The following is a 16,892-nucleotide window of genomic DNA, read 5'->3' as shown; positions in this document are numbered from 1 at the left end:
GCATCTGAATTTTACTTTATTTTTACCAGAGTGAATAAAAGGTAAATTGTGGCTTTTAAATTCATGCCACTAGATGGAGACATGGAAAAAATATCTTCACAGAGGAAGATGAGGAGAAAGAAGATAATCTGTGAGTCTGTAGGTTTTGAATGACCTTTAGTTTCTTCGGTTACCTGCAGGTCCCGCCCACAAAATGGTGATTTAAAATATCAATTTGACTTTTAAAATAATTTAAAGATACCAATAGTCATATACATTTATCAATCACTAATTTTAACAGTAAATTTGATTTTTTGCACGTGACAACCATGAAATCTTTTAATGAAAACGGATTATTTGCTTTGTTCATTTGCAAATAAAAATTAAAAAAAATAAAAAAACGACAAGAGTACACAACGTCAACTAAACACTCATTTAAGTTTCTTTTAGGACTACAAAAACCCCAAACTGATCACTTTGAGAATCGCAAGTGCCATTTATTATAACAAGACATTTTTACAGGATAAAAATCAAAGTAAAAAACATTTCAGGAAAAGTCAAATTTGACAAAGAAAACAAACATTTTGCTGTTTTTTTTTTTTAACAGCTTGGATTTTTTTTTGAGAGAATTTCACAAAGAACATCATGGAGAACTTCACCAACAGTTTTCTCAGTGATTTTATGGTGATTCACAACTTCATATGAACATTTTAGAACCATACTCTTTATCTAATCAAATATATTTAATCTGCTTCCTTTCAATTTTTTTATTTGCATTGGGGGTTTTAATATACAAAATATATATTCTCCTATACTTTATACTTTAGAAAGCTACTGTTGGTGCAAATCCCATCCAATCCACGTCCAAGTATTCGATTTCTTAAACAAAATCTTGCTTACGAGGGGAATTTGAAGCGTATTTACAGAAGGAAAAACAGCCATAGGCTCAAACTAACCGGAGGGATGGAAATACGGCATTTCCTGTTTCCTCTTGGGGGAAAAAAACAAAAAAACACACCAACATGGCGACCAACGGGCCGGTTCTCCAGCGGGACTTAACACAAGCCTGCCTTCACTGCCAATCTCCAAGATGGCCGTACTCTGTACAACGTATCACATCCACGAATGCAATAAAAACGAATGGCTGCTCCACCCGTCCGGCAAAACAAAAAGGGAAAAGAAAAAAAAAACACATTCTACTCAAATTCACAGCGAGCAGCAACTAATATTTCCCGACATTGTAACACTGAAACTGAAAAATGTGCTCTAGTTGAATCAGGGTTTCAGATCATACAAAAAAAACAACAAACAAAACAGGGATGAAGAAATAATATACAAAAAAAGCAAAGACTACAAGTTTTTGAGAAAATAAATAGCCAGTGTGTAACGCTGCCCCCTCCAGGCAGAAGGAGGTACTACAGGAGCAGCGACTGGACTAACGCCACAGGCGACAACAAGCAGGCACATAAATAATAAGGAGACATTAATAAATAAAAAGTAAAAAGGATGCAGATGTTGTTAGTATAAAAGATTATAAAGTCCTATTAAATCTTGTTTCCAGCTCGGTTTTATTTAAAACTATACAGCTGCCCGTGCGGGCGTCACACTACCAGCCTCCTATTTGAACTGCTCTGGTAGGTGCCCCATCTGAGACTGCATGCTCGTCGCTGGACTCGAAATGCCCTCTGACCAGTCGGACATGTTGGAATGAGGAGACGAGCTGGACCACTGGTCCGGGGAGCCGGGGGACGGGGTCAGAAAGGGGTTGTCGGGAACCTGCACCTGATGGTTTGGAGTGTTGTCCATTGGGCCTGAGTAGCTGTGCTGGGAGGGCGGGGTCAGGAACTGGGTGCTGGGCATGGACTGGTTGATGGAGGAGGGCATGATCTGGTTCTCCTGGGGGAGGATGGTGTGGATGGGTATGCTGGAGCTGCCAGAGCCCGGCTGGAGCTCTGGAGAAGTCAGATCGCCGCTGATGAAGTTCTGGCTGTTGGTTGTGTTTGAGTTCTGGTGCTGGAGCTGGAGGTTCTGCTGCTGGAGCTGCTGCAGGTTCTGGAGTTGCTGGATCTGCTGCTGCTGCATCATGTGGACCGGAGGTCCCAGTCTGGTGCTCTGGATTCCCTGGTAGGTCATCATCTGGGACAGGCTGGAGCCGGGGTGGCCGTTGTGGAGCGAAGTGGTCATCATCCCGTGCTGTGCCCCCTGGTGGGGGCCGCCTCTCATGGGGTTGAACTGGCCCGTTTGGCTCATGGCGCCATGCATTCTGGAGAGCCAGTCACACTGGCCGTTCATTGACCCCTGACCTCCAGAGCCGGGAACCGGAAGGTGGGTCAGACGGGGAGGCAGCGGGTCGAACTGCATCCGGGCCAGCTCCTGCTTGTTTGGCATCACCATGTGGCCGACAGCCAGGTGGGGGTCAGACATCCCCTGCAGGTGGTTCAGGGTCACGGACGGGGACTGCTGGAAAGGGGAGGTCATCATGGGGGGAGAAGCCACGTCAGAGACGTAGCCATGAGGAGACTCCAACGAGTCCACCGGTGACAGAACCGCAGAGCTGTCCAGTAAGTTCACAGACTTCCCGTCCTGGGAAATCTTCTTCTTGACCTTCATGTCTTTGCTGTCTTTGCAGCCGATGCCCTTGGCGCTGGGTTTGCGCGCCTTTTTGCCCTGGCCCTGGCTTTGAGGCTGCGGCTGCTTCATGCTGCTCAGGAAGCCGTTGGGAGAGCAGAGAGGAGGGGACAAAGTCGTGCTTAGGGAGCCTCCGTGCATCGGAGGACTTCGTACCACGTTGTACTCGTCCATCAGCCGCACAATGTCGTGATGCATCCTGTCCTGTGCGATGTCTCTGGGTAGTCGGTCCATGTGGTCGGTTATTTCTCTGTTGGCAAAGTGCTCCAACAAGACCTTTGCGGTCTCGTAGCTCCCTTCCCTCGCAGCCAGAAACAGAGGAGTTTCCTCCTGGAGAGAAGACAAAAACAAACGGTCAGGTTTCCGGTGTTGGTCATTCAGCTGGACAGAAAACGGCGGGAGACTCTTCCTGAACCTTGTTGTTCTGCATGTCCTTGTTGGCGCCGTTCTTCAGCAGCACGATGGCCGCCTCCACGTTGTTTACCGCTGCGGCCCAGTGAAGAGCGGATTTACCTGGAGGGACGAGAACGGGGACGTTAGGCAGAACACGCTCTTTCAAAATCAAAATCCCCCTTGACCTTTGAGCACAGAGGTAAAGCCTCTTTCAAAAAAAAAGAAAAAAAGGTCAAACCCGAAATAAAAAGGTCATAGACCGGCTCAGTGAACCCTGCTCGTCTCCAGAGAAAACAGAGCTGGGTGTCATCAGCATAGCAGGGGAATGCTTCATTCAATTTCTCTGAAGATATTGCCAAGGGGAAGGAGGTTGATGATAAAGACGAGCGGGTCTAGGACAAAGTCTTGTGGCACACAAAAGGTCAATGGGTAGGGGTGAGACCGGAAGGAGCTGAGTGTGGCCAGAGGGGTAGGATTTGAACCAGTTTTGAACCAGTTTTTAACGACATCCCACTTGGTGGCCATAAAAGCCTCAAGGGATCTGTAAGACACAACCTCCTCTCTACGGCCCCTCCTCGGGCCCGGATGACCCAAAAACCTGCAGCACCCCTACAGGTTGGCAGCTAAAGCCTAACCCTTGTGCTATCCTGTGGGGTCAAAATGACCCCACCCTTACAGTGACGTGTTCTCCCTACCATGACAAAGGTGGATAAAGGTGAAGAGGATTTCATGTAATCCATGGACACCAGTGAAGATCACAAATCATTGAAGAAAAAAGGTTCAGAGCACTGTCTAGTGGGTCTAGATGACCCCACTCCCAATGTTAAAGTGCCTAGGATAGAACAAGGGAAGTTCATGCAAGCAGCAAAAAACAGTGAAGTCTCACCAAAGTCATCAATGGCGTTCACATCAGCGTGACAGTTGATGAGCTCCTCCACCATGCCCTCCGCAGCCAACCTGGCAGCCAAGATGAGTGGAGTGGTGCCGTCATGCATGCGGGCGTCCAGATCCGTGGCGCGGTTCCTTATCAGAATCTGCACACACAGACAGGAATATGTTTCTGGTATTTTTTTAGTTTCGAGTCATTTCCTCTTCCTGTTTGAATGAGACTAGAGGGGAAAAACCAAAAGCTGTGCCTTGAGCACCGAAGGACCCACCTGGAACACTCCCTGCGCGTCAGCGGCCACCGCGGCGTGCAGCGGTGTCCTTCCCATGTTGTCCTGGATGTTGGCGTCGGCGCTGGCCTCCAGCAGGCGTTTGGCGGCATCGGAGCGGGCGTAGCGCGCAGCCAGGTGCAGGGCCGTCTCGCCGGTGCGGTCGGTCTGGTTGTGAAGGTTGGCGCCCTGGTAGATGAAGTCGTTTATGACGTTAGCCGAGGCGTCTTCCTCCTCCTCGCTGTTGCCAGTCTCCAACCCCCCTCCACTGCAGGATGCAATCATCAGGGGTGTGAATCCATCTGAAGGGCGAGAGCCAGGAGGACATAAAGGCGTGTTAGTGTGCTGTCAAAGTAACTGAAGGGAGCGTCAAACAAATCAAACGGTGTGATAATTCTGCCCGAGCCGAATCGTGACAGCTCCGTCCGTCTCTGGATAATTCATTCGGATCAGGGGAGCTTCAGAGGGAACGTGAAGCCGGGGGGATCGGGCTGCTAAAGCTCGACTGCTGCAAAAACCAAGCGTTCATTTCTTAAGAGAGGCCGCTCTGTCAGTTCGCTTGGATAGCTTTTCTCCTCTTCAAAAGAGCAGCAAGCCCCAGATCCCTCAGATTTGGTCGATTCAAGCGTATCGACCCTCAACCGGGGGGAAAGTGCGCGCTCACACGTTGGTAAACCTGCTTCTTTGATTTTTCATAGCGTTTCCCTCTGGGATTTTTGCCACTTAGTGCAAAACAGTTTTTATGCATCTGAGGCCTTCATTGGCGTTTCTGATATGAAGTATTCAGACAGAAAGGCCCATTACTGGCCCAATGATTAGGCTGATCAGGAATCAGTGTTTTCCCCGAGGCACCGGGCCGCTTTGAAGATGATCCTTCACCCCGAGGACACGGAGCTTCAGCAGCTCCTCCGTGCACGACTGCACATGCACTGGAAACACAACGACACCTCAGAAAAGGTTCGCTCAGAAAGGATAAAATGTGTTTCCCGTTACGGTGCTTCGTCCTCCTCGCGGGCTGTGGAGCTCTTCCTCTCAGTAGTGGTCGTTGTCACGGGAACAGCGATACTTAACAAACGCTCTTTGGTTCGTTAATAAATACATGAACTTACAGAGAAAGATTTAAATAAAGAAGTGCTTCATTTAAATTGCTAAATTAATTTGCAGCTAAATAAAACATGCTCCACTCATTAAAAATAAGATTATACATTTATGAGAGTGGTGTAAATGGTTAAAATGAGGATAAACATTTTTTAAAATGTTGATGTGAAGCTTAAGAACATTCTGGTTTGTGCAAAATCAGAGAAATAAACAGAAAAATAACATTTTATTGTGAAAATCCTTCCACACAATAAAAACTCAAAGTTTCACCAAATATATTTGTTTTACTTTATATTTTATTCTGTTTTGAGATTTATTTATTTATTACAAGCAAATCTAAGTTGTCTTTTTTGGCACATGTTTTCTAAAATTAGCTAAATTAAAAACATTTTTTACTTATTAACTTTAGCACATTTTATTTTTACATTTAATTCGTTTGAATTTAGACTTGGATCATAAATATCTGCCGCATTAAACAAGCATTTTCTCCACGATTTCAGCAGAAATCACGCATAGACAACACAATTATCAATTTGTTCGATTTGAGGGTGATCAGCGGTTCAGTCACCCACCTGGTCCCCTCACGTTCACGTCCATGCAGTCGTTCTCGATCTCGCCCTGGGGGGGAGTGGGAGCGATGGAGGGGACGCGCAGGTCGGCAGCGTCCAGGTGCTGCTGGGTCCACTGGCGGTGGTCCGTCTGATCGTCTGCATCCAACGCCGCCTGCTCGTCAAACTGCTAAAACACCCACACAGAAGTCATTCGCAAATTCAACCAAACTCTTTCCCAAAATAATCCGTTTTTTGAAATTTGATTTAAAAAAACTGTAAATTCTTAGGAGAAAAGAGAAGTTTCCTGTTGGACCTTGAAGTGTTTCACGTCGGTGGGTTCGTCCTCCCCCCACTCGGTGGGCACGTCGTCCATCAGCGAAATGTGCGAGTTCTTCAGCGGCCTGCCATGAAGCAGAAACCTGGTAAAAATGTTTCTTCATCCGAGCCGCCAAACGTCAATGACCACAAACATAAGCGTTGGTTAAAACCTTTACCCCCCCCCTCCCAAGGGTTTAATTAATTCCCACCTATTGTAACATTACTGTTAATGGTCCGAGCGGACCCCCTCCCTCAGTCTGAATGTGACCCATCAGCTGCATCCTTCAGGACTCAGGACAAACACTTCCACATCCACAAGGACGGAGCGCCGACTTACTTCAGCCCCACCGAATCCTCTCCAACCGGCTCGCGCCTTTTCTTCTTGCTGGTTTCCGTGGTCTTGAAGCCCTCAGGAAGCCAGAGGCGCCCGTGCTCGTGGCGCCGCTTCCGGGCAGCCACCATCCCCACTCCCAGGAAGGCCAGTACGGCCACGCCGGCGAGGACTAGGTAGATCGGGTAGAGTCCCTGGGCGTTCTTGGGCTCCACATTGCCTGGCAGGGAGACAGACAGCATGCTCAGGAGGGGCCGAGGCGGGGGTCCGGTGCTCCTGCGCCCCGCGGTTCCCGCTCAAAAACGCAGAGCAGACGCCGGCAGGAACTCATCGGCCATCCCCACCACGAGCGTCTACAATCTACGCGGTTATAATCAGAATTGCTAACAACTTTTCATCAAAAAGAGGGGACGGGGCGTGATAAAAGCAAAAAAAAGAAAAAGAAAAACCCCAATCACCTCCTCCTCCTCCTCCTCCTCTCCCCTTTTTCAACTCAGAGTACCAAGAGACAACTTTACCATTTCTTCTTTAAGAGAAAAAAGAAGGGGGATTAATGAACTTCAAATTACTGCACGCGCTTTAAGCTGTAAAGACCAAGGATTTATTAGGATTTTCAAGATAACAAAGACTCACAACTTCTAGCACACTCCCGATCAATTTTTCCCTTTCTCTTTTTTTCCTGCTAACGATTTTGAAATGATAAACTCCCCCAACCTAAACCCTCAGAGATACATTAAGTCCTGGTATTACATTCAGCGAGGTGAAGGTTGCAGCAGCCCCTCACACAGTGGGATAAGGCGTGTGTGTGAGTGTGTTATCAAAAGACGCATACGTCTGAGAAAGAGGGAGATGGAGACGCGTAGATTCGGCGAGTGAAGGGGTTGGATGAGTTGATTTATGGCAATTAACCATTTTGGAGCCTGAAGCCATTGGATTTGCACACAGAAGGAGGGATTGATTGTTTAGGCCATGAGATTCAAAACCGCGTTTGTTCACGGCTGCATAACAAATACACAATCAAAGAGTGAACACCCAACTGGAGGCACACACTTCCCGTTTCAGCGCCGGGGCGGAGACGCCCGCGCCAAACGTGGAGGTGAAGGTTAGAGCGTTCAAGAGCCACTCCAGCTCAAATGGAGTTTTGGGTGTTTGAACATCTTTTTTTCTGATAACAGAGGTCACATTTAAAGAAAATCCAGCTTAAAAATCGCATTTCTGAGCATTTCTTCATTCAAATTATTGGGAATCAAGATTTGAAAAAGATCGTATTTGTGATGTAGAAAAAATGCTGGGCGGGGCCCCAAGCTTCTTGCTCCGCCCCTTTCTGATGCAGATCCATGAAGGTCTTCGTTTTCCTCGAATGAGCTGGAATCTGGATCTGAACTGGACGGCTGGATCGCTACGATTATGTTAGGTGGTTGGGGGGGGGAGGTGAAATTCTAATGAACCCCTGCCGCTCTGCAGAAACTATGTCCTAAAAAACGATTTTGGCGGCATAATCATAAGTAAAAGACCATTTGGAACACTTTGAGGGAAAGAAACCAGGATTTCTATTTTTTATGTTTACCTTAATCACTTTACACTCTGCTGCTAAAGAAAGCTGCGTTTAGCTTTAAAACTGAACCAAAGCCGTTTCAAAGAGTTTCAATTTTGATTGACATGAACTCGTGGACGTCTTGACCTTCATCTCAGATGGACTCCAGGGTTGTGTTTAAACTGATCTAACCCACCTCTGTGTTTGATTTGGCCGCTGAACAATATCAGAGATGCAGCATCCCCCCCCCCCGTGACATTTTAACAACCCTTCTACACCCTGTGGCCCCATCTGAACCCCTCTAAAAATCTCTGTCAAATAGAACAGAAGACAGTATTCCCTTTCTACGTCGCACTTCACCTTTTGTGGCCTCACCGATTCTTTTAGTGCGATTAGTGCTGCTGCTTTTTCCCCCCAAAAAGCGCACCCTGTTCTGTGTCCTGATTGGCTGGAGACCCTGTCAATCAATCTCCTCTGTGAACGCATGCAGCTCTCGTCGCGATCAGATCTTTGTTTTCCTTCTAAGAACTTTTTTTCTATGAACTCTGAGAGTCGAGAGAAAAGTCTGAAAATGTTCTTGTCTGTCTGAGAAAAGCGTTGAAAGTGTGTAGTGGGTTTCATTTTTAGAACGTAACTCCGGCAAAAGGGCGAGGGACCGCTGCTGTACTGATGACATAATGCTGCAGCAGAAGAATTTGCCTTCACAGCTGTGCATGAAGTTCAGCACAAACTGTGAGATCTCAAATGGACAGAATATATATACTTATATATAAGAATCAAAAACATAATGTAAAAGTACAAAGTGGAACTTTTCACTCTGACATTTTTGAAGAGCACGCCAACATGGCTGACCATGTAGACCGCGTGATCCGACTTTTCTCACGGTTAATGTTAGGAACCATTTTGGCCGACTAATGTCCAAATTCCCCACTCCTCACACACGACTTAACATTTATGAGGAACACAAACAGTGTGATAATAAAAGAAATCTCTACCGTAGACACGTTTTCCCTGAACTCAACCACCTTAAAGAACATAATAATGTTACTTTTTATTAATAGAACAGTTTTAACAGGATGCTCTTTAACTCAAGTCCAACAAAATAAATAGAAAACTACTAATTCAGTCAGACGCACGCTCACTGCTTTTTTTCCTAAACATCACATATGATGAAGTAAAATCCTTTCAAACACGAACATTTTATAAAGAATACTTCTGAATCCACTGTGTTCTGAGGATGAAAACGTGGATGCTTTATTCAAAACATACATCCTCGAAATGACTAATCCTTCAAACGCAATGCATTGTGGTCCATGTTTGCTAACCTAGCATGCATTGAAGCATTCTTCTGGGAAGTTTCAGGGATTCTGTAGATTCTGCCCCCCCGACAACGCACTAAGTAGTGAGGGAATCCAAACAAAGCTCCTGCCCCGCCACTGGACAGTAGTTTTGCTCCATCAGTCACCAATAATACATCATAAATAGATTTAAAATAAAAAAGTGCAATCATTAGATAAAATGTTGCAAATGTAAGTTTTCATTTATGCTTTCATTTGTGGTTTAAGGTACATGCAATGGTTGAGCCTTTTGAAGGCTGTGATTATATATACCGATATATATATATATGTATATATGTATATATATATATATATATATATATATATATATATATATATATATATATATATATATATATATATATATATATATATTTGTTCTAGTTTTACTTTGTAGCTGCACAGAGCCTCAACACAAAATCTATCTCACCGTCGATTCATCAAAGACAGTAAAACAGAAACAGAAAACCTGAGGCTCATTAAAGTATTTTTGAGTCTGAGCAGCACAAACGCCGAACAAACAGCTTCAAAACTCCAAAAAGTAGCTTTTTGAAATATATTTTGCTCATTTAAAAAAAACACTTTTTTTGTTCTATCGAATAAATTCTATTGAAACAGAAGCATAAGAAGGCAAATTTTAAATCAAAGGTAAATGAGTTCACATTTGTGTTATTTTTTAACCTGTAATTCTATGTTTAGATTGCACTGCAAACAACAGTTCATTAAAGTATCATTGCTTTATCCTTTTACTACTGTCAAAGTCTGAAAAAGTTCTTAACTTAACTGATTTAAACAGAAAAAACACTTAAACATCAGAATCTTCTGCTGTATTCTTTCAAATTCAATACCATATTTTGAGAAACCTATGGAAACGTAGGGAAAAGTTTACAGCAAATCATGGAGGTAAAGCCCAAATGATCTTTTTTTTTCTCTTTGCAGGTTTTCCCTGACAGGGCTGTAAAGGCGGTAGTGTTCTTCAGCACTAGTACTCACTGTAAACGGCTTCGATGGTAAACGGAACGTCTAATTTGCCGCTGGACTCCAAAGCGCCAAGAAAGGCGGCGGCGTCTGTGGTGCTCTGGAAACATTCGCTGGACTGCTGGAAGCACTGCCGGTTGTCCATCTCCAGGTGAACTACGGAGCTGCAGATGGAGAAGATTCACTAAATGTATCATCTAACCACACGTTCTTCTTCTTTTCCTTCCCACATTTTTACTTTAGATGAACTTGTGTGGATTTCTCTCCTCACCCTTTGATCTGCAAATGATCCAGCTCCCTCTTCGTCCTCCTGCTGCTCCCCACAGCTCCGTACAGACTCCTCTTCATCACGTCCAGCACCTCGGCAGGAGCCTCCATCCAGGAATCCACCGAGCGCTTGACGTTGTACTTCTTCAGCTCGTGCTCGTCGCCGTAGTACGGATAGACCATGACCTCCCCGTTGGAATCCCTCCTGAACAGCACGTTGGTCCGGAGGACGCGGCTCAGCTCGCGCAGGAAGGTGGAGGACGTGTTCAGGAGCTGCTCCGGACGGATGTGGACCACCAGGACCAAGCGTCCCACGGCCAGCTTCTCTGGGAGGTTCTTGGCGCAGTCGAGGCCGTCCCACTCACACTCGGCGTTGTTGCAGCCCTGGTCGCAGTGGTTGTCGGCGTAGTGATCCCTGCAGTACTGGTCGTACAGCGGGCTGCAGGAGGACGACACAGGCGTTTAATGCAGGTCTCGCTGTGGAACATACGTTTCTTGAAGAAAGACTTCTTACTTGCACTGTCCTTCCAAGTTCTGGCAGTCGAAACCATCGTAGAGGCAGCCCGCGTTGTCACACTGCGAATCGCACTTCCCGTCGTTGAAGTAGCGCCAACACTGCAGCGAGGCGGAGCAGTTCTTCCAGGGGTCATCAAAGTTGAGCGAGCAGTCGCCGTTGTCCCAGCCGCACTCGTGGTTGTTGCAGACCGTGTTGCAGTACTTGTTGTGCTTGTACGCCTCGCACTGCGGGATGCCGCAGGAGGCCGTCACCTCGGGCAGCGTCGGCACGCTGCTGCCGACGCCCCCCGGGAAGCCGTTGTCCAGGATGTGGCAGAGAAGCCCGTTGAACTTGAACGGGCAGATGCAGCGGTAGTACGGCGCCTCGGGGGTTAGTTCGCACGTCCCGCCGTTGTAGCACGGGTTGGAGTTGCAGGCGCTGTCTGTGGGATGCCGGCACTCGGGTCCAGTGAAGGACGGCGGGCACAGGCATTTGGGACTCTTGTGACCAGAAATGCAGGTCCCTCCATTACGACAGCGGAGGCTACCACAGGTTTGAGAGTCATACTCACAGGTGGAGCCGGTAAAACCCTTCAAAATAAAAGGCGAGGAGTAGACAGGATTTAGGAAACACTGCCAGAGGACCAGCAAACATTCAAAGAGCTGAAGGATCGGTACGCCGAGGCTGTATGCGTGAACTCACAGGAGGACATCTGCAGATGAAGCCGTGTGGCGTGTTGCTGGCCACCGCGCAGGTCCCTCCGTTACGACAGGGTCGACTCTTACAGCCGTCAAACACGGTGTCGCACCGCTGACCTGCATTCACACACGCCACGTGGTTAGATCGCGACGCAAACACATTTTCACTTTGGATTTTATGATTTTATACCATTTAAGTTAATAAACTCAGGTTTTTTTTCTGCAGACTTACAGCAAAAGCATAAGTAAAAGTATGCAAGTAAAAGTATAAGGTGGTATTCTTAAGAACTACTGAAAATAGTGAACTGTGAAAAAATCATTTTCCCCTAATCTTTTTAAAATTTATGCCACAATTCCCTCAATACACCCTGATAGGGCGGGACTGTCATGTGATCTGGATTTTAACAAGTCCACAAGTCACCCATTTACAAAAGTTAAAACCTACAAAATATGAACATTTTACGAAGATTATTTATAAATTCACTGCATTCTAATGATGAAAACTTAAAAAATAAAATAATAAATGCATATACAATCATTCAAATGACAAATCATTGAAATGCAATGCATTGTGGTCCATTTTCTCCAATCTACTGGTTTTTCGCAGACTACTGGGAGCAGAGGATTTTGTAATTATAAATTCAGACACCCACAAAAAATGTAGAAAACCACCTGGAAAGTAGTGAGACGGCAGAGAATTAGTCGGTAATCAGGTTAAGGATAAAGTTCTACTGGATATATTAAATAGACTTTTGGTTTAGTCTAAAACCACAAACATCTGAGGTTTCCGATGCTGTTTAACTGACCTATGTGACCCTTGTGTCAATGTCATTCAATTACAAATAAATAGTTTTGCACTGGTCTACACAAATGAGTATAACAGTAAAAATAACATTTTCTTTCCAAAAAACAAAATAACCACATTTTTTATATATATAAAATGTATAAACACATTATATATATATGAAATGTGTTTTATTTATTTTATATCTGTGAGAGGTTTGGATGCTCAACAGCAGTAGGTCTGTTCGTTTTCTGAACTAAACCTTAATCATTCGTTCAAACAAACTTTATCCAGACTAACAAACATCTATTTAGTTTATAATGCGGCTGCTCTAACTAGTAAAACCACAAAAAAACAGCAACATTGGGTTAAAAACGACAAACTTTTTAATTATTGTCTCTCCAGCTTTATGTTCGTGAACCAAAGATTGTCTATTTGCAAGAGCTCTCGGTAACGCTTTCTTTTACAGTACAGTACTTACAGTGTACTTAAGTGGTATTTACATGGTACTTATAGTGTAACTACTGGGTACTTTCAGGGTACTTACATGGTACTTTTTATGGAATTTACTGGGTACTTACAGTGTGTTTACATGGTACTTTCTATGGGACTTTACTGGGTACTTACATGGTACTTTTTGTGTCTACTCTGTACTTACATGGTACTTACTGTGTATTTATATGGTACTATTTGGTTCATACCTATGTGGTACATACTGGGTATTTATAATATGCTTACTGGGTATTTACATGTTGTGCAAAGGTGTCTTTTATGGTACTTACCACATGTAAGAACAAGGTAAGTACAAATAAAGTACCTTGACCTTTAGGTCTGCACTCGCTGCACGTTTCATGGTATTTACCATGAATTTACCACAGAAACTACCCCTTAAGTACACTGAAACTGTAACTGTAAAAGAAAGTCAGCCCTATTTCCACTCTATTACATGGTACTTTCATTACTAAATACCGGGTATGTTAACTTGAATAGTACTTGGTACTTACCCCTTAAGTACAATGAAACTGTAACTGTAAAAGAAAGTCAGCCCTATTTCCACTCTATTACATGGTACTTTCAGTAGTAAATGCTGGGTATGTACACGTATTACCATCCCGTACAGTGTACATACACACTTGGTCTTCTGACCTCACCACATGAGACAATGCTAACCTGTTGGTAAGGGTAAAGTAACTACATTGTAAAAAAAATATACTGGCCTGATTACTTCTTGTAACATGAGGCAAGTTTAAAGAGAAACAAGACAGCAGTGAAAACAACAATCTTTAATATGATACGTGTCTGCAGCATACAAAGTGTCATCACAATGAAATAGGTTTTAAGTACAAAACAGTACAAAGGAGCATTCCAAAAAACACATTATTGGCCTGAGGGTCGTGCTTTTTGTCCATCAAAATTCCTTCAGCAGAGTTTGGTAACGGTGCAGGACTTCTTCAGGGTTTGTAACTGCAAGAAAATTCACAATATGAGCTCAAGTGAACATAAAAAGCATAACGACTTTGATGAAATACAAAATAAATTTTACTTATTTAATCATTTCTGTAATGAGTTTGATAAATCTCTATGAATTTTTTTATCGCTTTGACTGTAATGCTTGAAATTAATCAAGTATTATCCTCATTTAAAAACATAATAAATTATTCACAACTTTATATTTTAGTTACATAAACAAGAACAACAAAAAAGAAATCAAAGAAAAAAAATCAAAATTGCCATAAAAAATCTAATTTTATTTAGACAAAGAATGACAAAAGTAATGTTTTAATTGCCAATTGCTGTGTGTATTTCTTCTTTATAAATATTATTCGCACCTACAATTTGCATTAGCATGAAAGACATTGCAGTGTAAAAGAAAAGGAAAAAATAAATAAATAGGCAATTTCAAATTCAACACAGTTATTCACAAAAATATGTTTTAATTTTCAAACAGTTACATTCACTGTTGGGTGGTATTGTTGTCTCTATCATATTTGAAAATAAATAAATAAATAAAAATAAAATCGGCAAAAGAAAAGAAAATGGGGAAAAGGCAGTTAAACTCTTCATTAATGTAAATAATATGTCCACTTGGAGGATTTAACTTACTTTAGCTTACTCTCCTGTGACTTCACGGATTCGTCTGGAATGTCTTCTTCGCCATTACTGATCTAAAGCGGTAAAAAGACGGAAGTACGTCATCATTATTTTAAATAAACGCCTTTCTTTGTTTTTCCCAGAAAGACGTGCGCTCAGTCAAACGAGCACAGAACAACAGACTTTATCATTTAGGCTACGTGCTTGTTTTACAGGTGCCACTCTCCTGGTAAGTAACAACAATGTTTGTAGATTTTCATTACAAACTTTGAAAATGTATACATGTAATAACTGAAATTAGGTACTAAGGTAGACAGTAAGGTAGACATGCTCTTACGTCACGTTTCAAACACAGAGATAGTGGCTTGAAATCACGAGGTTAGCTTCTTTATAAAGTTTTATCAGTTTAAATATTTACATTTAATTTATCCAATATTTTAAAAAAACAAAAACACTGGCTTACCTGCCAGATGAAGAGAAATTCAAACTGTTGCGCGCGCCTCGAGGCTCTCCGGATTAATCCACGTTCACTTTGGGGGTAGTTGTGCTGCATTCAAGTGCGCTGGGAATTTGCAACTTTACTTGCCCCGACTTACTTAACAAAAACACACACTCGGGGTGTTTTTAGTATTAAAAGTAAATATTTAGCCTTGTTGTTTTACATATTTTCCTGACATTATATAATATATATTAAAACAAGTTCATTTTTAGAACAATATTTAAAAAAAGTTAAGTTGTGAATAATTTATTATCATGTTTTTAAATTAGGATAGTACTTGATTAATTTCAAGCATTACAGTCAAAGCGATAAAAAAATTCATAGAGATTTATCAAACTCTTTACAGAAATGATTAAATAAGTAAAATTTATTTTGTATTTCATCAAAGTCGTTATGCTTTTTATGTTCACTTGAGCTCATATTGTGAATTTTCTTGCAGTTACAAACCCTGAAGAAGTCCTGCACCGTTACCAAACTCTGCTGAAAGAATTTTGATGGACAAAAAGCACGACCCTCAGGCCGAAAATGTGTTTTTTAGAATTCTCCTTTGTACTGTTTTGTACTTAAAACCTATTTCATTGTGATGACACTTTGTATGCTGCAGACACGTATCATATTAAAGATTGTTGTTTTCACTGCTGTCTTGTTTCTCTTTAAACTTGCCTCATGTTACAAGAAGTAATCAGGCCAGTATATTTTTTTTACAATGTAGTTACTTTACCCTTACCAACAGGTTAGCATTGTCTCATGTGGTGAGGTCAGAAGACCAAGTGTGTATGTACACTGTACGGGATGGTAATACGTGTACATACCCAGCATTTACTACTGAAAGTACCATGTAATAGAGTGGAAATAGGGCTGACTTTCTTTTACAGTTACAGTTTCATTGTACTTAAGGGGTAAGTACCAAGTACTATTCAAGTGAACATACCCGGTATTTAGTAATGAAAGTACCATGTAATAGAGTGGAAATAGGGCTGACTTTCTTTTACAGTTACCGTTTCAGTGTACTTAAGGGGTAAGTACCAAGTACTATTCAAGTGAACATACCCGGTATTTAGTAATGAAAGTACCATGTAGTTGAGTGGAAATAGGGCTGACTTTCTTTTACAGTTACAGTTTCAGTGTACTTAAGGGGTAGTTTCTGTGGTAAATTGATGGTAAATACCATGAAACATGCAGCGAGTGCAGACCTAAAGGTCAAGGTACTTCATTTGTACTTACCTTGTTCTTACATGTGGTAAGTACCATAAAAGACACCTTTGCACAACATGTAAATACCCAGTAAGCATATTATAAATACCCAGTATGTAGCACATAGGTATGAACCAAATAGTACCATATAAATATACAGTAAGTACTAAGTAAGTACAGAGTAGACACAAAAAGTACCATGTAAGTACCCAGTAAAGTCCCATAGAAAGTACCATGTAAACACACTGTAAGTACCCGGTAAATTCCATAAAAAGTACCATGTAAGTACCCTGAAAGTACCCAGTAGTTACACTATAGGTACCATGTAAATACCACTTAAGTACACTGTAAGTACTGTACTGTAAAAGAAAGCGTTACCGAGCTCTCCTCGACCCAATTTATAACATCCCTAATCAGAGAACAGTTCAAGCTTCTGAAGAGTGTGAGGCATCTTCACTAATATACAATCTTTGCTTTGGTGAACAGTTTCTCCGACTTTTGGAGACCCTGAGAGAGCCCTGTCTAAAGTTCAATACAGTTAATGGGGATTAAACATTTGTAG

General features: G+C 42.8%; 1 protein-coding gene across 2 annotated transcripts in view; it reads right to left on the bottom strand.

The window, feature by feature from the left end:
* Positions 1-451: 451 nt before the first annotated feature.
* Positions 452-16,892, bottom strand: part of notch1 (notch 1) — a 51,405-nt gene continuing 34,964 nt past the window's right edge. The window contains exons 24-34 of one of the 2 annotated variants that reach the window (XM_023958196.1): positions 11,767-11,879; positions 11,083-11,654; positions 10,573-11,007; positions 10,317-10,465; positions 6,459-6,672; positions 6,117-6,204; positions 5,825-5,990; positions 4,158-4,456; positions 3,887-4,034; positions 3,023-3,120; positions 452-2,937 (exon numbers count right to left, since the gene is read on the bottom strand). In XM_023958196.1, coding sequence (XP_023813964.1) covers positions 1,597-2,937; positions 3,023-3,120; positions 3,887-4,034; positions 4,158-4,456; positions 5,825-5,990; positions 6,117-6,204; positions 6,459-6,672; positions 10,317-10,465; positions 10,573-11,007; positions 11,083-11,654; positions 11,767-11,879 — 3,623 coding nt within the window. In that variant the 3' untranslated portion in view covers positions 452-1,596. The remainder of the gene's footprint in view (positions 2,938-3,022; positions 3,121-3,886; positions 4,035-4,157; positions 4,457-5,824; positions 5,991-6,116; positions 6,205-6,458; positions 6,673-10,316; positions 10,466-10,572; positions 11,008-11,082; positions 11,655-11,766; positions 11,880-16,892) is intronic. The other variant, XM_023958197.1, reaches the window with a different exon arrangement.

Source organism: Oryzias latipes, chromosome 9 (assembly GCF_002234675.1).
Source record: "Oryzias latipes chromosome 9, ASM223467v1".
NCBI classification, from domain to species: domain Eukaryota; kingdom Metazoa; phylum Chordata; class Actinopteri; order Beloniformes; family Adrianichthyidae; genus Oryzias; species Oryzias latipes.
The sequence above is the reverse complement of the archived record's forward strand: the minus strand, read 5'-3'. Positions and strand labels throughout refer to the sequence as shown.